This window comes from Musa acuminata, chromosome BXJ1-8 (assembly GCF_036884655.1).
Source record: "Musa acuminata AAA Group cultivar baxijiao chromosome BXJ1-8, Cavendish_Baxijiao_AAA, whole genome shotgun sequence".
NCBI classification, from domain to species: Eukaryota; Viridiplantae; Streptophyta; class Magnoliopsida; order Zingiberales; family Musaceae; genus Musa; species Musa acuminata.
The window spans coordinates 38,049,379-38,068,510 of NC_088334.1; the positions used below are offsets into that span (position 1 = coordinate 38,049,379).

Here is a 19,132-nt window from a genome sequence, read left to right on the forward strand (position 1 = left end):
TTGGGCCTAGAGGGTCACACACATATGGTAGGCATTGCGATGAGTAGAGGTTCGGATATGAGATATCCGACGGAGCCCTTGTCTTATTGGATGCAGATCCAATACCCACTAGGGAAAGGACCCATTAGGGTTTTGACACGGGATCTCTATAAATAGGAGGGATTTACAGCCTCATAGGCTAGAATCTTTGCTTGCCCTTCCTATTCTCCTCTCCCTCTCCACCTCAGAGTAGGCCTGGAGTTTTGAGGAGCGTCGTCGCAACCCTGCTGTGTGGATCACCGCTAGAGAGGAGGACGCTTGACCTCCTTCACCCTCTCCTAAGGATCTGCAAGGAAACAGGGATATACGATCTCCCTAGGTAACACAATCTCTATACGCAGTTTTTGTGTTTTTTGCGGATTTTGCGCACCAATCTTCGCACGACGATGAACATCTTTTTGGGAATCGGGGATTTTTGTTTTCTTGTTCTTCCGCTGCGCATATGATGTCGCCCCCCCCTTATGATTTCCCAACAGTTCTCAGTACTGGTGAGACCAGAAAGAAAAGGAAGATAGAGAAGTCCCTTAAGAAAGGCAAGGGCAAGGGCAAACGGGATAAAGCAATGGTTACTAAAAATGACCTAGCAAAAGAAAAAGACTAGTACTTCCACTATAGTAAAGATGGGCATTGGAAGAGGAATTACAAAGAATACCTTATAGAGAAGGCGAAACAGAAGTTTGGAGAAGCTTCAGATATATTCATGATTAGTCTCTATTTGTCAGATTCTTGTGATAATACATGAGTATTGGATACTAGTAGTACTTATCATATTTGTAATTCGTTGCAGATGTGATAAGCCTCTGAATTATTGGATCCTATAGATGATATCTAAAAAGAGCTAATGAGAGATTATTGAGCAGAGACCCACTAATTTAATAGGCTTGAATAGTTGGATGAAGATCTAGTATCCAATATAGCAGGATTCATTAGGGTTAAGTTGATATGAGCCCTCTATAAATAAGAGGAAACCAAAGGGCCATAGACTAAGTCTTTTTGGTTGTCATCTCGTATTCTTCTCTCTCATTTTTCTCCTAAGCTAATAGCCCCTATTTGGGGCGTGTAGAGATATGAGCAGCGATTCGAGGAGTGTGTTCATAACCCCTACCGTATGGAACACTACTAGAGAGAAGGACAATTGACCTCCTTCATCCTCTCTTATGGATCTACAGGATTTCAGGGATATATGATCTCGCTAGGTAAAACACATCTCTCATATACGCATGATTTTTTATTTTACGATATTTTTCGCATCAATCTTCACACGACGATGAAACCTTTTTGTGGAAATATAAGAATTTTATTTATGTTCTTCCGTTGCACATATGATGTCAGTGTTAGATTTCTCTACACTTAGTTCTCATATTAAAATAAATCTCTATTATTGATAATATAAGTTGAAACATCAGAATCAATCTACCAAGTCAGACTTATATATTTTCCTTTTGAACCAAAATCTTATATTTTTTTTCACAGTTTGTTACCATAAAAGTAATATTTTATTATGAAGATTTTTCTCTTATGAGTTTATATAGCATTTATAAACTCAAATTATTTATACTTTAACTTTTTGTTATTGTTATCTCACTCTTTAAATAGTACCCAAAATATTATAAGTTTTTTTTTACTTTAATCTTAATTCTTTCTAAGCATATATACTAGTTAGCTCATTTAAGTTTCAATTATCTTTAATTTTATTATAGTGAATTTTAAATAAATCAAACTAAAAAGAAATAAAATTAAAAATAAATTATATGAAAAAAAAACTATATTTATATCCAAAGTTTTTGAGATTACAGCTTTGTTAAACATAGTGAGAATATAATCTTGAATTCTCCAAATATTATCATATTGAAGTTTATATGTTCTTTAATTAAAGTATCAACTAATGGCTTATCAATAAATTAAAATTTATCTTTAAATATCCGAACACACTAGTTGTAAACTATAATAAAGTTTAAATATTATTAGTAATTATCATAAAATTAAATCTTTAAACTTTTTGAACATTTATCTTAATTATTTATTTCATAAAATTTTTAACAGTTTTGTTTGTGATCCTTCCAACTAGCCTTATAATTATCTAAATATCTGTGTGAATATTATTTTTCTTAATATTATTCAAGATTAATTCCTTGACATAATTTTATAAGTTATTGTATATATATATACATATATATATTTATATATTTATATATGTATATGTATATGCATATGTATATGTGTATATATATATATATATATATATATATATATATATATATATATATATACATATACATATATGTATATATATATATGTATATATATATATATTTATATACATATACATATACATATATATATATATATTTATTTATTTATATGTATATATATATATGTATATATACATATGTATATTTATATATATACATTTATATATATACATACATATATACACATTCATATATATATATATATATATATATATATATATATATATATATATATATATATTTTCCCCTCTATAGGATTGTTATTAGCGATGAATTAGGGATAGAAGAAAGATAAAAAAAATCTATAATCTCTAAATAACTAATTTTTTTTATCCTTAGGAGATCTATAATCTCTAAATCTCTTACATCAATATATTTTACCTAACTAGATAAAATCCAATCATATTTATAATATATTTTTCCTAATTAAATAAAATATAATCATATTTATAATGTATTTTACTTAATTAGATAAAATCAGATAATCTGACACCCACACCCTACTAATTTTATAACTTTATAACAGAGATATGCCTTGAGATAAAAAAATAATAATAAAGAGTCCCACTGAATTAACTTACAGGAGGTGGCCAAAAAAAGCCATTACTGTTTAGTTTCATATTACTGTAGCAACGTACTCTAGATATTTCCATCTTAACACTTCAGAAATATACAGAACAAAAATTGGACTGTGTTTTTTTTCTTTTTTTCTTTCCTTCCTTTTCTGTTTTTTTTTCTTCTTTTTTTCTTTCCTGAGGTATAGCATAAAAGCCATCAATTTATAGCGACGCAGAGTAGGCCAGGCTGAGGCAGGGTGAAGTGAACGCCTTCACCGAGCAGGTACTGTTCGACTGCGACAGTGAGCCTGGCGGGGATGCGGGAGCCCTTGGTGTGGTGTCCAGTGCCAACACATATCATAGCATGCAGTCGCTGCCCGGTAGCCGTAGCTGTGCTCCTCAGGTTGCTCAATTCACGATCTACAACTTGTATAGCTTCACGCACATGAAGACCATGCAGATCTATCAACCGATCTTGTACCCCGCTGATTTTGACTATTCCAGATTTGACAGCCATAAAGATCAAAAAGTTCAGGATGCCAACCTAGTGCTCAGGATTCAATAAAGTCAAATGATCAAAGAAGAAATTAGTTTGGCAGACAGTGTGAATGTACAAACTGGAATTAATTATCAAAGTAATCAAACAAACCAAGTAGTATTTCTCTACCCTAATGAATATACAGGCCAACCCTTGTATGATTCTGATTTACATTGGCTATAATCATATGGGCGTGTGTGTGTGTATCAGAAGGGAAGGTGAAGTGGTAACAGTAGTGAATGGAACTACTGATTAAGATACAGAACAAAGTTAAATAGCTAAAATTACTATAGAATCTTTACAACAACTCAACAAGAACATCTGCCGGCCCAGTAAAGGCAACATGCTCAGATAATTCTAGGGAAACACTTTAAAAATTCAAAAAGTCAGTACAGAACTTGAAGGGGAAAGTAGGAATGAATACACAAGATGAAACATGAACTTCAAAAATGATGAGTGTCCAACCTTTTCTGGAAAATTGTTTCTCTGGCTTTTTGACGAGCTGCTTTCATATGCATGTTGTACAACTGACCCTTGAAACTCAATTCCTTTTCTAGAGCCTTGTTTCCAATTAGATAGGCTTGTCTTGCCTGTCAATATTCATAAAAATAGCTCATTACTACAAACTACATAGCTCAAATTCCCAGTTAAGCACATGTAAGAAAGCATACATCAGTTCATAGTATTTCAAACGTTATAGCAACATTACATAAGCAAACCACCCAAAAATGCCAGTTGATCTTCCACATCTTCACTAACTCTGACAAATCATGTGACATGCCTCCACATTATGATAATCTTATTCCTGATATGGACATGTTTCAAGCATCTAGACTTATTTTTATACTGTTACTTGAATTTTGATGTGTATCTGATTATCTCTTCAATATATTATCATATCTCCAAAATGAACATGTTTGATCTTGCACTTTGTAAAACTGAGACATATCAAGGTGACCCTCATGTACAGAAGTTCATATTTATTTTTCTGGCACAACATTTAATTTCATCTGCTTTGTTTTAGCATATGTATTTCCTTGGACCTTGAGGTGTGTTAGCTAAGTCCAGTATGCTTTAGGTGTAAAGTTTTCTGGATTCAAGAGGTCAGTCACAAGATTGCATTCGATTGAAAATTGATATGCATTTCAAGCTAGAGATATAAGTGAAATACAATCCATTAGCCAAAATAGCAACAAAATAAACATACAACAGGCTAATTCCAATAACTTGTGTAACCCACATGTGACTGCAGAGGAAATTGGAGAATTTGACTACATGCGTACATATCTTAGATCTGTTGGTGAAGAAAACTACTATAAGGCTAGACAAACCTCTCTCAACGGGTTAATTGACAATCATATATCATGAAGTTATTTCCTCTGATCTTTCAGAAACACAACAAAATGTAATTTGCATCCAGGGGATATTAAGTGTGATTATTCTTTTAAAACATTAAAAAGAATCAGTCCACCTACCCTAATTTAGATACAAATTTTGAATGGACAACAAAAAAGAAACATCCAGGTAACTTTAAAATGTAACCCAGATTTTCTTGCTGTCCTCAGGACACTGATGATCTGCATTATCTGATTACTATAGATCGCTGTTTATATTACTTGTACTATTTTAACAGGTATCCAACATATAAGAACACTGAAATCTAAACCAGTCAGTTAAACATTCAGCCAACAACATAGAGTCAATCAATCTAAACAGACATATCTCTGTCACTTGTGAGTAAATACATTGTCCTCCTACACTAAATGCAATAGAAACGAGCACACCTACCTGTTCAAAGCATGCATTTCGAAGACGTGTAAAATCACGAGCTTCTTCCCCCGATTCTGTATAAATATTTGCTACCATAGACAAAAAATGGAGAAACAATTAGAAGAAAACCACCTAAATAAGTGGGGATTGATGAAACAATTTTGTTAAATCACAGAGAAGCTACTGTAAGAGTATTTTTACCCATTGCTTCCCCAGTCTCAAGCCAAACAGGAGATGCCCGAGCTGCACTTGAACCACTCCATTTGTCTCCATAACGAACTCTGCCACTACCATTATACGAGCTACCTGACAATCTGGAACTTCTACTTGAACCAGTGCTACCATCAAAGGTACCATTTCCATCATACTTCCAATGACCAGGATCCTGCAATGCTAGTTTTCTAACAGTTGGAGCAAAATCAATGTCACCTCTTAATATACCAGGAGATCTATATGTAATGAAGCCATGTTGGAGATCTTCTCCATCAGGCTTTGGCAAACCATTCTGAGTGTTTCCTACTGGAAGGGTAGGAAAGTCCAGTGGGCTAAAGTTTGGGGTAGCCGAGGACTTTGAGTCAAGGTTTGGGCCAAAACCACTGTCAACTTGAAGCTGCAATATGGAAATTTTACTGTCAGACCTCCTTGCAACCCATTAAATTACACCTGGTGATTAACATACAACTTTTGAACCATTGTGCTATCCTTTAACGCTATCAATAGAACTCTAGCATTTTGTGGCAAAACTTTACAAATGCTTCAGAAAAAACAGCACCAAAAGCTATAAACTAAAATTCACCTCCTTATCTAATTAATGATAAGAAAAACAAAAACTCATTACAAAGATGAAAGCTATTAGAAATGAGTCACCTGGAAATATTATTAGATAAACGTTCATGCATCATCAGTTTGTGATAAGCAGAGCATGTGTTACACCAGAAATAACAGATATATAAATGTGACAAAAGGCAACCAAAGAGTGAATGTACAAACTTCAAACATCACCTTTATAATACTAATTCTGTTTTGATATCTCAGATTTGTGCCAATAAGTGGCAGAGCAAAGTATGTCCTTGCAGTCAAGCTCTCTGTGCATTGCCATTCTATTTAAAACAACTAATCATGATGTCCAACAGTAAAAGAAAAAAAAATTTAAGCCTTTGTTTTTAGCCACAACAGCAACACAATTATCAAATCCTGAATCATCAGAGACTTTCTTTTTTTGCTCTTCATCCTAAAATGATCTCAAATATGCTCAAAATTCTAATAACATAAAGCCATTATGGTTTGCTAAACGGAAAAGAGAAAGAAACCAAGATATCTCATTTGATCAGAAACAAAGAGACCCACTAGATGAATGAATGGTCGCAAGATATTCTCTGTGCTTCTAAAGTTCTAACAAATTTCCTTTTCCATTCCATCACTGTTTTCTAAACCCTAGCAACATATATCATGATAATACATTTTCAAAAAGCTCATTCAGTAGTTTAAGATGATAAAATTAAGCATTTAAATATATTTCAAAAAATAAATAAGAAAATTTTGGTTTCCAGTAATTCTTCCAGGACGTCAAACAGTCAAAATTCATATTTTTCCACACTTGTAAATCTAAATCCAGATGACATGTTGGTATTGTCAACCAGCAAATTGCACTTGCTGATTTAGGCAGATGTTAAAGCACACTCTTTTAAGCATGGAATAAACAGCAAATTATGGTCCATCCACAGTTCCAAAACCTTCATGAAGACATCAAACACCAATATTTTGCCAAATTTGCTTTTCTTACATATTTACGAGGGAACCAAATCTGTGGCTTCTTAAAGTCTCAACATTCAACACATGGTCAGACATGAAGTGTACTAATTTATACAAAAAAAAAATAAAATTGAACAGATGCAAACATACCTCAAGCTGAGCTAGAATCCCAATGGTTAAGTTCAAATCACATCCATTCCCATAATAAACATCTGCAAGACTCTGAGAACCAAAACCAGGGAACTGTGATGACAAGAACTCTATGGGATCAGTGACATAATTCTCCAAAAACACATTATCACCTATCAAATCACCCATTGAACTGGTATTATGATTCCCATTATAACGATGCTCCTCCTGCTGTTCACCATTTATGAGAGGATTACTCCATAAATTATCAGCTGAAGTTATTGAAGCAACTGATGGTTGTTCTTTAGCATAGATGGATCCAGGATATCTCATCTTTCCACTCAAGTTAATATTATCAAGAGTTGGAGAAGATAGATCCCACATATCCAATACACCACTAGTGGTCATTGACCCTGAAAATTTTGATTGTCCAACACTATCATGAATTGACAAACCTGCTAGTGTAAGGTGTCCAGGTTTATGCAGCTCATCTTCTCCCATGACTTCAAAGTCAGGAGTGATGTCGTCTGGAAGCCGATGAGGCCAATACTGGTGTACCTCATCATCTGAATTATTTGAAATGTTGGACTCTGATCGATCTAAGACTGATTTTCTAGAAGATCCTGGTAGATCAAGCTTTGGAGTAATTAAGGCTTCAGTGGTTCCATAAGTATATTTAACACATGAAGGAACAAATTCTGCTGCATTGGGATTTAATGCAGTAGCCTTATTCAGTGAACTGAACTTTACGTCTTTGCTGTCTGAAACTATGTTGGACGTGTTCATCTTTATCTTACAAAAAAAGAAGTTCCCGGAAGAAGTTATCCCAATCCTGCAGAAAATGTTATGTTTACACATAACAACTACAGCAAGCATACCAAACAATTCAATAATAAAAAACACCATATCCGTCATGTATAACAAAAAATAAGGCATTTTTTGTCATAGTTAAGTATCCAACATTCTTCAAGGAGTATGAATGTTTCATTTCAGTAAAGGTTATGGAAATTTTTTATCGGGCTGTTGCAACTTGCAATTGTTTTTGTGTGTATCCATAAACACACTAAGACTGATGAAAAGATACCTAAGTTTTTTTGGGGGGATACTTCATAGACAGAATTCCATCTTTCCACATATGTCAACAACTTCAATTTCATTTTTCCTACTGTAGTTCCATCTTTTTCTCAAATTAACTGGAACCTTACGATCATAATTACGACAAGGAAATTCATTATCGGGCAGTTGCAACTTGCAATTGGTTTTGTGTATCCATAAACACACTAAGACTGATGAAAAGATAACTAGGTGTTTTTTTTTTTGTTCGGGTTGGGGTGGGGAGGGGGGGCCAAAATTCCATCTTTTCACACATACCGACAACTTCAACTTCATTTATCCTACTACAGTTCCATCTTTTTCTCAATTTAATTGGAACCTTACAATCGTAATTCTGACAACTAGTTTGGACCTGTATGCTGGAAACAAAGCAAAATATGAAGCTAAATACTGTTAAGATGCGGAGATCTATACAAATATATCAGCAGTGGCATGTAGAATTCAAGGTTTCAGGTAGGATTGCTCTTCGTATATTTCAATTTACTTGCACCCTTGTCATATTCCAACAGATAACCTCCTTAGCTGTCTATGATTGTTGTGATCTTCCAACATACGAAAGGAACGACTCAAAGTGTGAACATCACCTGCGAACGAAAATTACAGCCCAAAATCACATCAGATCTCAGTAAAGAAACAGATATAAGCTTCCAAAAGCCAATCAGCACACCCAAACACAAGCAGCAGGTACAAGGAGGAGAACTCTAAGTAAAAGGGTTCCTGAGGTCCTCAATCAAAAACCGTTCATCCGGCAACTTCAATAAAGACATGAAAATGATCTCCCACGAAACCCTCACCATGAAACACACCAGAGAAGGCCAGATTCGCGGATTTCATCGAAAGAACAGACCAGTGAAAGAAACTTCAAGAACATCAGCCAGAGAAGATTAAAGATAGAAGTTCCCACCTTTTCTGAGATCGATGAGGGGGAATACGGCTGGGAACGAATCCATTGAGTGAAAGGGAAAAGAAGGAAGTGACAACGAGCGAGCTCCTACTCCTTCTCCCTTCTCTGGATTTCACCTCAAAGATTCTTCCCGAGCTTCGGATTAGAAGGTAAAAAAGTGAATCTCCCCCCTGGATTCACCTGCTCGAGCTGGCTCCGCTTAGAATCCCGCCGGCGGTTGTCAATCCCTGGTCGATTTCGCGACTACTGCGGCTGCTGCGAGAGGAAGGGGCTCCATTTCTCGAATCAACGAAGGACGAGGGAACAGAGAAATCCACACTCCCTCCCTCTCTCGCCCGCTCGCTTGTGTTGACGACTAGCCTTATATTATTGTGAGAAGAGATAGCACATGAACGCTTCCCCTGAATCCCAGCCATTGGTTTATCAGAACTCGAGCACATCTGAACCGTTCCAGCATGCGTGACGATTCGGGCCTCCTCACGTCGTCGTGCATCATCGTGAATGGACGGTCAAGATTAAGGAACCGGTAGGATAAAACGTCTGTTTGCTTCCGGATAAGCCCATTAGGCCTCCAACGCAGGCCTCTTAACCCAATCATATTGGCTAATCATAGTGAACTTTACGAGGCCTCTTAACCCAATCATATTGGCTAATCACAGCATCACGATCCGAATCCGTAATGAGGTAGGATTCGTATCCGAATTTGAGAACGGATCAAGTTCACACCCGACCCGAAATCTGATCAACCAAAACCCAAGATCCACACGAACTCGGACCATCAAGCCCGTCACAACCGTAGAAATGCATTTGAATGGTGGATGGTAGCGGAGTTCATTGCCGCCTGCCTGTCTTATTTATCATACAAATTTAAGGGTTTGACCATAATCATCACGATGTTGACTTTTAATACCAGCACATAACAGCACAAGGAGCAAAACGCTCCATTATTCCGAAGCATCAACAGCGCCCACCTTGACGACACGTGTCATCCCGCTAAGCAGCAACCGGGTTCACGTTTGCGTTGCTGGGACCTACGACGGCCCCGCAGCCGCCGCAACTACCGGAACAGCCGCTGCCACAACCGCCGCCTCCCTTGTCACCTGCCAACTTACTGCCACAGCGACTGCCGTACTCGCCGCTACAACCACCACCACAGGAGCCGGAATCGCTGCCTCCAATTATATTTCCACAACCTCCGCCGCACCCACCACCACATCCGCCGCCGCAACCACCAGACTTAACGCCGCTTAAAAAGTTGCCACAGCCACCTCCACAGCCACCTCCACACCCACCGCCACAACCACCACCACAGCCACCTCCACAATCGACAATCTTCGCTTCAGTAACTGCTGGGGAGGAGATCTCTTCTGCCTCCTCTTTGTCGGGAAAGAGGGCATTGCATCCTTCTTTCTTGATTATGAATGCCAGTAGGATACCAAGCAAAGCAAACGTCTCTTCTTTGACCTACTTGCCAAGGAGGATAAGTAGTCTGATTACCGATGTCGAAAGTTCAATCTAGTTTGCAGGTATGAAGCTTGTTACCTCGACAGTGTTTGATTTCATGCTGAACAATGCGACTGCTTTTCCATAGGGGCTTTCAGCAGATAACTCCACAAGTGTGATGAACTCATTGTCATTTCTCGCCTTGCAACATTTGGATTCGTATTCCAGCTTTTTGCCGAAGAAGAGCTTCAGCTGTTTGACAATGAGATGCTAAGTTAACTCCTTACCTCGATAAGCTTGTATGTATCAAAAGGTATTAAGAAGTATATTGAGAAACAGAAGAGAGTTAATCAGAGCAAATGATCGACCTTTATGCTGAAAGATGTAAAAGGTACATTATATCATTGGAGGAGCAGTTAATACTGTCTGTGAACATCTACTGAAGCAGTCAGCTGGTCAATAGATTTAGTGGCTACATGTACTTCTTGATGTCAATAACTCATATGAAAGCTGGTGACTGGTTATATAAAGTGGCTTTGTTAGTTCTCATCAGTTATCTCATACTAAGAAACTGACATGAAATGGCTGTGACATTCTCTTGTTTGAAATGCATTGACTGTTTTGAAACAATTTCTGGTCATTTAAGCTCTTACATATCTACTTTTAGCTCTATGAAGGGTCTCATACCATGCTATCTTGGTATCTATTATATTTGCTTCAATCCCAATCTTGTTCAATCTTCCCATCAAAGTTGCCTTAGATAGCTCGGTTCTTCTTTGACTGATCATGTTTGTAACAGATATGTGACATTTAGATAAGGATATTATCTATGAAGCAGTTGACTAGTTTAACATGTAGCAGATTTTATGACAGATGTCACTCTCAATGTGAAGAGAAACCATACAAAGCTAAGATGAAGCCTCCAAAACAATCTAAATTGTGATGCAATTCAAGATCTGGCAGCAAGCATGTAATCTGTTTATCTTAGTAGTCAAAATGGACCTGAAGTTCAGTCTTGCAAGTATATTTTGTACATTTGTTTTGCTCTTGAAAATGGCATTCAAGGATAGCAGTTGGAACAAAGTGCACATTAATCAAGAATATTTATATCCCATTCTTCATTATGAGTCTTTCGAGTTCCTATAGATCAGCTTCACAAATGCCTTACAGGTTAGTAGCCAAAAAGGAAACCTAACAGTTGTTGTTGCATGATTAATCATTTTTAGCCATTAAAGAGCACCAGAAGGCATCATATAAGAAGTAAAAAATATCAATAGAAACATCAACTTTCATCATGATTTAGTAGTTCATAGAACTTATACTTGATGAACTTACCTGGGGATCACCTTTAATCTCAAATGTATGTGCATCTTGATTTTTTTCCTTCTCAACAACTAGTGAGATATTATAGTCATTCAGTGACCACTTATTGTCTGCATACTCTGCTAGCAAGCATGGTTTTCTCGAAAGTCTTGATATGCCAACAACTTCCTTCTTTGAAGCAGTGGTGTTCGTCTCTTCTGGTTTCTCCAAATTCCTGTGGAGTTTAAATTAACAATCAATTAATTTTAGTATCTCGTATATTTTGGCAAATCACGGATATTGAGGTGACAGAATATTTTAGATAGGAAGCATAAAATACTATTAATTTCCCTACCATTCTGATAATATTCTTTCATTATATTCTAAATACATGCCACACGTTACCACAGTAGATAGAGACTAGGTGGTCCGTCAAGTGACGTACAATACCATGTGACTGCATACGAGTGTTAGCACATATGAAAACTAAGGATAAGATGAGTGCATTTGCACCTTCAGAAAATAACAATATCTGGCTCAAAATAGTTCAACTACATCCATATAGGGATCACTTTATAGAGCTAGATGTGGTATGAATACCTGAGTTGTAGACAGCTGACTTCATCACCATTATGATCAAGGAAACGGGTCCAACTTTTGATCCTTTCCTTCTCTTGGAGTGGTAAGGTGGAGACAGGATGTGACTTGAGCATGCGAAGTTCAAGGGGAGCAGGAACTGGAACAGTAAAAGACACAGCAACAAATAGACAAACTGGTTCAGAGTCCACAGTTCCTGATTGAGGCTTCAATTCAAACCACTTCTCGATGGACAATTTAGACTCTGGATTCATCAAGTCTTGAAGGGCAATCGACGTTGTCCCAATAGTTCTTGCTGGCACGGATGAGTCAATCTTGGAATCCGATTTGGACATGAGGGCCAAAACAAGCTCCCCTGTAGGTTCACATTTGAAACTAGCTGAATCTCTCTTGCCAGTTTCAGATTGAATGCCTAGTGTACCACCATAGAAGAGCATATCTGGTTTTTTCTTACTAAACGACACAAACAAGTCACCGTGTTGACCGTCTGGCAAGTTTTTTATTCCCACAATCTCCAAAAGCACCTGCAGAAAAAAGAATGATTGCAACAAAAAATTTGTGAAGCATAGATGGTACACTTTAATTGCATGTATAGCCCCACTTCATTGTTATGGATTTCAGAAGAGATGTGCTTAATGCTTATCTTGATAAAGGATGGCTCAATGCATGAGTATCTTCAGAGAATTGATGTATGTAATCAAATCTTTTACCCTACAAGGAAATAAACTGTTTTCTTGACTCAAACATGATGGTTGCAAATGAGCATTATTACTGTTGTACCAAGATTCATTTGGTGCTTTGTCTTGACAAATCTTTATGTTTATATAGATTCCATTACTGCTAGTATTTATTATTCTAAAATAGCACAATCATATTATCAAAAACAAAATTAGTATAGGATCTCAGAATCAAATTCACTAAAAGCTTCTGCAGCCTGAAGCTGCAAAGCTTGATTGACAGTTTCGATTAAATCTATAAAGACAATTGCATAATATCTGATAACCATTTTATAAGAAAATAACCATTGTTTAACGATCTATCTTTTTCAGTTAGAAATCAAAGGAACAACTTAAACAATTTCTGAATCCTACCTCGACAACCATCCGTTGAGGAAGCACAAGGTGATTCTGAGATCTGTAAGGGATAGTTTCATTTACTTCCAGATGGCTAGAGAAATCCGATATCACGGGAGAAGGGCAATTGCCTCTGTACATTGTACCTGCCTTCCTGTATCTCAAACCGTATGTATCTTCCCATTGCTTGGTCGTTTCATTAAAACCAACATCAAGTTTCTTTCCTTTGGACCTGTCAGAGTCTGTGTCATCATGCTCCAGTACCTTCCCAAGCAGCTTAATCATGTCGTTGCAGTAAGAAAGAGGATGCAGCTGGTGAGAATGCCATATGAGATCTATGTCATAGGCTGGCACACAGAAGAGTTTCTTTGACCTATTCCGCTTTGTTTTGATCAAATGCAGAAACCCCTTATATCTGGCCACTGCTGCTTCAAGAAAACGGTTGTCAAGCATGTATGGTCTTGAGATCTATCAGTAATACGATTGAGGTCAGAAACAAATAGCAATCTCAGAATGTAAACAAAGATCATAAATATTCAGATGATGCAGATGAAAAGGCATTCCGTATTGTTCAGGCAAAATTATACTGCATAGTATGGCAATATAGAGATCTTATGGACTAGTATTAGAAATTTAATCAATCAGTCAACATTAGTGTAATAGAAATGAAGAATGACATAGATCATTCAAGCATGAACTGAGTGAACTTGCTACTTGGCAAAGGATAATGTTTGTATCTTTCTAAATGTAAAAGGGATCATACACTACACAGGGCATAGAAACATCTACAAACTCCAAGTGATAATCCTTGGTCACGTTATATAGCATCAAAAAGGTGAGCTACAATTGAAAACTATCTAAATCATATCATTCGCTTGGTTGTTCCCAAGTATTTGCTACCAAAAAATTCTCTTAAATAATGTGAAAACCATCTTTGGAGGAAGCTCGATATTGATCTTTACATGGAAGTCAGCAAATCACAGTCAGTATTTTTCTTTTACCATTTCTTTATGTTATGTGCAATTGATAACCACCCAAAATCATCAGAAATCTTGCTCACTATGCATTTATAGCTTAACACATTGTGCTTTTCTTGGTTATCTCAAAAAATGCTGGTCAATGTTTGCAGTGTAAATATTAATATGCTCATTTGTTTGACCAAAAAGCATGGCACATATGAGTGGGTCCTTTACGTTAGCAGCCTCAGATGCTGCTATATCTTTTACTGGACTCACATCCTTAACGTATGAACGCTAGACAAAGTAAGACACAAATAAGAATATGTAAATGTTTGCAAAGTACACCATATGTTGCTATTGCTAAATTCATTCCTGTTTCTTGCATTTAGATAAATAAAGAATATCAATCACCATAAAACACTAGATTAGAACCTTGGATATCTGCGGCGGTATAGAGGAAAAAAGACACTAACGGAGCTACCTGGTAGCAGAAAGAAGACTGCCTTTTAACAGCAGAAACCAAGTCATATGTAAAAGCCAAAGCAGCTCCAGGGCACTTATTGAAAGTCTCCTCTGAGAAAGTACTGCTGCAGTCAAGCTCAAAAGGCTCCTCTGGGTACAGCTTAGACCATTTCTCTGACATTTCATGTTTGGATTTCGCTTGCAGAGAGGATATGACATTATGGTTATCCAGGATCCTCCCAAAAGTTTCTTCGCAATCCTTCTTGTATTGAACCTGAACATGAAACAGAGTAAGAAACTGTCCAACAAGAACCAGAGAAAGAAACAGTTGTGCATGAGAATTCAATTATCAGAAGTCATAATAGATGCCCACCGGATTTAATCGATGACAATGCCATATCCATTCACAGTCCAGAGGAACATACAGAGAACCATCTGTTGTTCCACATTCAGAGTGTTTGGCTAGCAGAGGAAGCCAACAAGCCTTGTACCTAGATAGCAAAGTGGCCATACATCAAAAGAAAGGAAAAAAGGACTAAAGGAGTACTTATTGCCATCTTATTCTCACATTATGGCATGTCAAAACATAGAACCTGGATCTTATTCTCCAAAGGTAAAATTCTTACAGTTCAACCTTTTCTAAGAAAGAAGAGAGAGACTAAAGAAGGAAAATATCACTATCAGAATTTCCAGAAGTGCTCACATAATTTCATGATTTCCCTTGAGTCACAACAAGCTTCTAATGATTATTTGTTTAGCCACATTATGAAAGAAGGTTAGATCAAGAACTACTAGAACAGTCTATGCATTTTTCACATCAAACTCTACAAGTTCAATTAGCAACTCTATTCTGCCAGTGTGGTATGATAGTTGTCAGGATCAAAGTATTTGGATGGATATGTAACAAAGAACAGATGAGTCGATGCAAAACTGATCTGAGTGATGTGCAATAACCATGTGGAGATCTGGGACCATATATGGTCTACATGTCCAGTCACCAGAGAAGGGTGGTGCGACTGGGATTAAAGAGGAAGCAATGCACCTCTCTTTGTGTCTTTCAGTCAGCTCGCCATTGATACCATCTCTCGCAAGTCAGGCAACTACATCAAATGAAAAGTTCAAAGCTTTCATTTGGGCTGGTCCTGTACATAGTAGAATGAAAGAACTAGGTTTATGCAGCCCTCTGTTCCATGGAACCAGGTGCCACGCATTGGATGCCATCTTAGCTGTGTAATATATATATATTTTTGTACTGGTTCAAAGTAGAACTTTGACATATATATATATATATATATATATATATATATATATATATATATATATATATATATATATATATATATATATATATATATATATATATAGTCTCTCCATTTAGTTGGACCACTCCTCCCAGAGAAAGATTAAACTAAATCATCTTAGCTATGTAATATGTTCTCCTTTGTACTGAACAGAGGTAAGATCGTTTTATATAGATACTTCCTTTGGATCTACTACTCTTTGACTATGTCAACCCTAATGATGAAATGGGCCACCTAACTTGCATTTAGAAAATGTTTGTGCCACATTATATCAATAGATTGTGCTGCAATAAGATAAGGTACCTCGACCACTCATTGGACCATTTGATTGTCCAATTAATGAAGCCATCATTTAACCCATTGGTCTTATCCCTCAGTTTTTTACACATCATCTAATGGACTCCTTTATCCTGATTGTTCATTTGGCACAAGAACCAAATGCTCTCACTCTTTTCTATGCATATTCGCTAAGCAACCACGTTGACTTTTTTTTTACCCCTTCACCTATCCAGCAGATTGAATAAGAAAGCCGTATATGGCCAGCAAAAGGCTTGCTTTGGTTGGGTGGCAAACTCCAAACAACAACATCAACTTAGGTTATTACAATCTCATTGTTTGATCAAATAAAAATCCTTTTAGAAATTCCTGGCCACTCTCACCACAAAAATAGGTTCAAAGTTCGATTTTTATGTTCCCCTGATGCGATCTTCAGCATCGGAACTCGTCATTTACACCGTAACACAATGAAATTGGCAAGCAAGTCCGTACCTGCGGATGGCGTGATCCAACAAGGGGCCGTCGACGTAGAGCCACCTCCGCCGGTCCACCGCCGCAAGGAACACCAGCTGCCGCTCGGCGGCCGCGACGAGGTCCTCGCTGATGGCGATCGTCTGCGCCTCGAGCCACGCCGACGCCTGGTCCTCCTCCATCTTTTCGCTCCCGCGACAAGCTGTGACAAGACGAACAATCTGCGAGAAATTATTACACCTTGCGACTCAAAAGCCAGCAAGAATTTGGAATCGACGAAGATCCCCAACCAAAATTGAAGCCTAATCGACTGCCGGAGGAGATCGAACCAAGTGGAGGGATCGATCACCTTTCGGGAGTGGCGGGGAAGTAGTGCGTGGGATCGGCGTGTAGCGTTCCCTCCATATTTATGCCGTGGAGAGGTGAGGCAAACGGATCAATACGCAACCAACCTTTCGAAAATTATAAATATGCCCCTAAATATTATATTTATATTTTATATTTTATTAAAATATGTGGATCAAAATATTAATATTATATGACTATCAATTATATAATTTAAATAATATTTTTCTTTGTTTGGTAATAACAAGCCCTTCCGTAAAATACTTGTTATATCAATAAATAAATAAAAATAAAGAATTATTCATTAATTAATTTATTCATTAGATAAATTATGAGTGATTGGAGCTGAAAAAATAAGATCCGAGATTTTGTGAATATCTCATAAGAACTAGAATGATTTCTTGAGAAAAAGAAGTTCTTCTTTTTTAGTTTTTACTGAAAAGTGCCTGTTATTTTTAATTTTTTTTAATAAAAATATTATATTATAGTATTTTTATATTATGTTAAAAGTGTTTTCCTAGTGTTTACTGAAAAAATAAAAATACTATAGAAATGGAGGGGAAAAAAAATTATAGAGAAAATAAAATAAAAATTGAAGGAAAAAAAATCAATTCAAAGATATTTCATATATTAGATAAAAATAGAGGCATTCTTAGATAATTCTAAAAACATATAACACTCATAGAAAAAAAATCGAAATAGATAGATTTTTTTCAAGAATTCGCTTATACTAAATGAATATATATATATATATATATAGTAGAATTATATAGTAAAGTAAAAAAAGAAATTACACACACACACACACACACACATATATATATATATATATATATATATATAATGCAAAATAATACACATATATATATATATATATATAATCATAATCTTGAAATTACAAAGTATAGGAAGGGCAAAAGTGGGCCGCATGTACTGCAATGAGAAAGATGAGTGTACTACACACATGCAACTGAATTGAAGTGGGTGAAGTTGCAGGCGGAGAGGAAGACAAAATTAGTCGCATGTACAGCTATTAGTGATCATTGTACTGCATATGCATCTTTAGGTGAAGTGCAGGCGGTGACAAAGTAGTAGTTTTAGATAGTAAGTCTATCTACTTATTGATGTAGAATTTCGATATCTTTTAATCAAATACAAATTAATTTGGATAGAAAAATTAAGTATTTTGGTGGACTATAATTTATATTTGGCTCTTGTATTTTGTATATCAAATACACCGAACAAAATTACCATACCATTTAATTATAATTGACTCGTATGGAACATTGATAGCCAAATTGTATTAAATACCTAGATAGCACTTAATTTATTCATATCTATATCTTATAATTCCTAATGATAATGTAGTAAAATCATCCCTATCCAAGTGCTATCATGATAGTAACTAATAATACTAATAATTAAAGAAGTTGAATTGGTTTAATAAAAGTTAGATCTCGAAATTAATTTATGGTAAGTGTAATTTAGTTAAATTTTGATTAATTAATTTATAAATAAGTCAATTGAAACTTTTATAGAATTATTATGATATGATTCTAAGATGATTAGCATTATTTTTAAAATAAATTATGATAATTAATTATCAAATTTTGAGAATATAATAAAGGAGAGGAGGATGGGGGAGAAAGAATAGAGAAAAAGAAGGGAGAGAAGATGAAGGAGTAAAAGAGTAAAGAAGATAAAAAGATATTGAAACAAAAAGAAATGGAAGAGGAGGATAAGAAACTTGTCCAACCAATTGGATAGAAAAATACCTCTAAAAAATATATATATTGTGGGCATCATGCATAATCGATCGATCAATTCAGGAAGCCATTAGCTTACACGA

The 19,132-nt window shown here is 36.0% G+C and overlaps 2 protein-coding genes across 6 annotated transcripts; both read right to left on the reverse strand.

The window, feature by feature from the left end:
- Positions 1-3,145: 3,145 nt before the first annotated feature.
- Positions 3,146-9,692, reverse strand: LOC135587788 (polyadenylate-binding protein-interacting protein 7-like). 4 transcript variants are annotated; one of them, XM_065079548.1, is made up of 7 exons: positions 9,055-9,692; positions 8,565-8,734; positions 7,059-7,869; positions 5,358-5,766; positions 5,175-5,245; positions 3,852-3,976; positions 3,146-3,343 (listed from the first exon to the last, which is right to left on the reverse strand). In XM_065079548.1, exons 2-7 carry the CDS (start codon positions 8,582-8,584, stop codon positions 3,286-3,288), a joined length of 1,494 nt encoding a protein of 497 aa, XP_064935620.1. In that variant the 5' UTR covers positions 8,585-8,734; positions 9,055-9,692; the 3' UTR covers positions 3,146-3,285. The 4 variants fall into 4 exon arrangements, with proteins under 4 accessions (XP_064935620.1, XP_064935621.1, XP_064935618.1 ...); XM_065079549.1 differs by lacking the exon at positions 8,565-8,734; XM_065079546.1 differs by having other exon boundaries at positions 7,059-8,734.
- A 149-nt stretch (positions 9,693-9,841) lies between these two features.
- Positions 9,842-17,370, reverse strand: LOC135587787 (glycine-rich domain-containing protein 1-like). 2 transcript variants are annotated; one of them, XM_065079545.1, is made up of 9 exons: positions 17,229-17,370; positions 16,960-17,140; positions 15,264-15,381; positions 14,910-15,164; positions 13,488-13,937; positions 12,400-12,920; positions 11,833-12,034; positions 10,597-10,749; positions 9,842-10,518 (listed from the first exon to the last, which is right to left on the reverse strand). In XM_065079545.1, exons 2-9 carry the CDS (start codon positions 17,118-17,120, stop codon positions 10,048-10,050), a joined length of 2,331 nt encoding a protein of 776 aa, XP_064935617.1. In that variant the 5' UTR covers positions 17,121-17,140; positions 17,229-17,370; the 3' UTR covers positions 9,842-10,047. The 2 variants fall into 2 exon arrangements, with proteins under 2 accessions (XP_064935617.1, XP_064935616.1); XM_065079544.1 differs by having other exon boundaries at positions 16,960-17,159.
- Positions 17,371-19,132: the final 1,762 nt, after the last annotated feature.

Bases quoted from the DNA above. Each gene is read 5' to 3' on its own strand.
- LOC135587788 (XM_065079546.1), bottom strand. From the start codon at position 7,973: ATGCCTTATTTTTTGTTATACATGACGGATATGGTGTTTTTTATTATT. The intron at 5,246-5,357 runs GTAAAAATACTC...TGTCTATGGTAG, and splicing joins TGAGACTGGGGAAGCAATGG to CAAATATTTATACAGAATCG. The intron at 3,344-3,851 runs GTTGGACACTCA...AATCTGGAATAG, and splicing joins GAAACAATTTTCCAGAAAAG to TCAAAATCAGCGGGGTACAA.
- LOC135587787 (XM_065079545.1), bottom strand. From the start codon at position 17,120: ATGGAGGAGGACCAGGCGTCGGCGTGGCTCGAGGCGCAGACGATCGCC. The intron at 15,165-15,263 runs GTGGGCATCTAT...TTTCATGTTCAG, and splicing joins ATTGTCATCGATTAAATCCG to GTTCAATACAAGAAGGATTG. The intron at 12,921-13,487 runs GTAGGATTCAGA...TTTTTTCTGCAG, and splicing joins CTCAACGGATGGTTGTCGAG to GTGCTTTTGGAGATTGTGGG.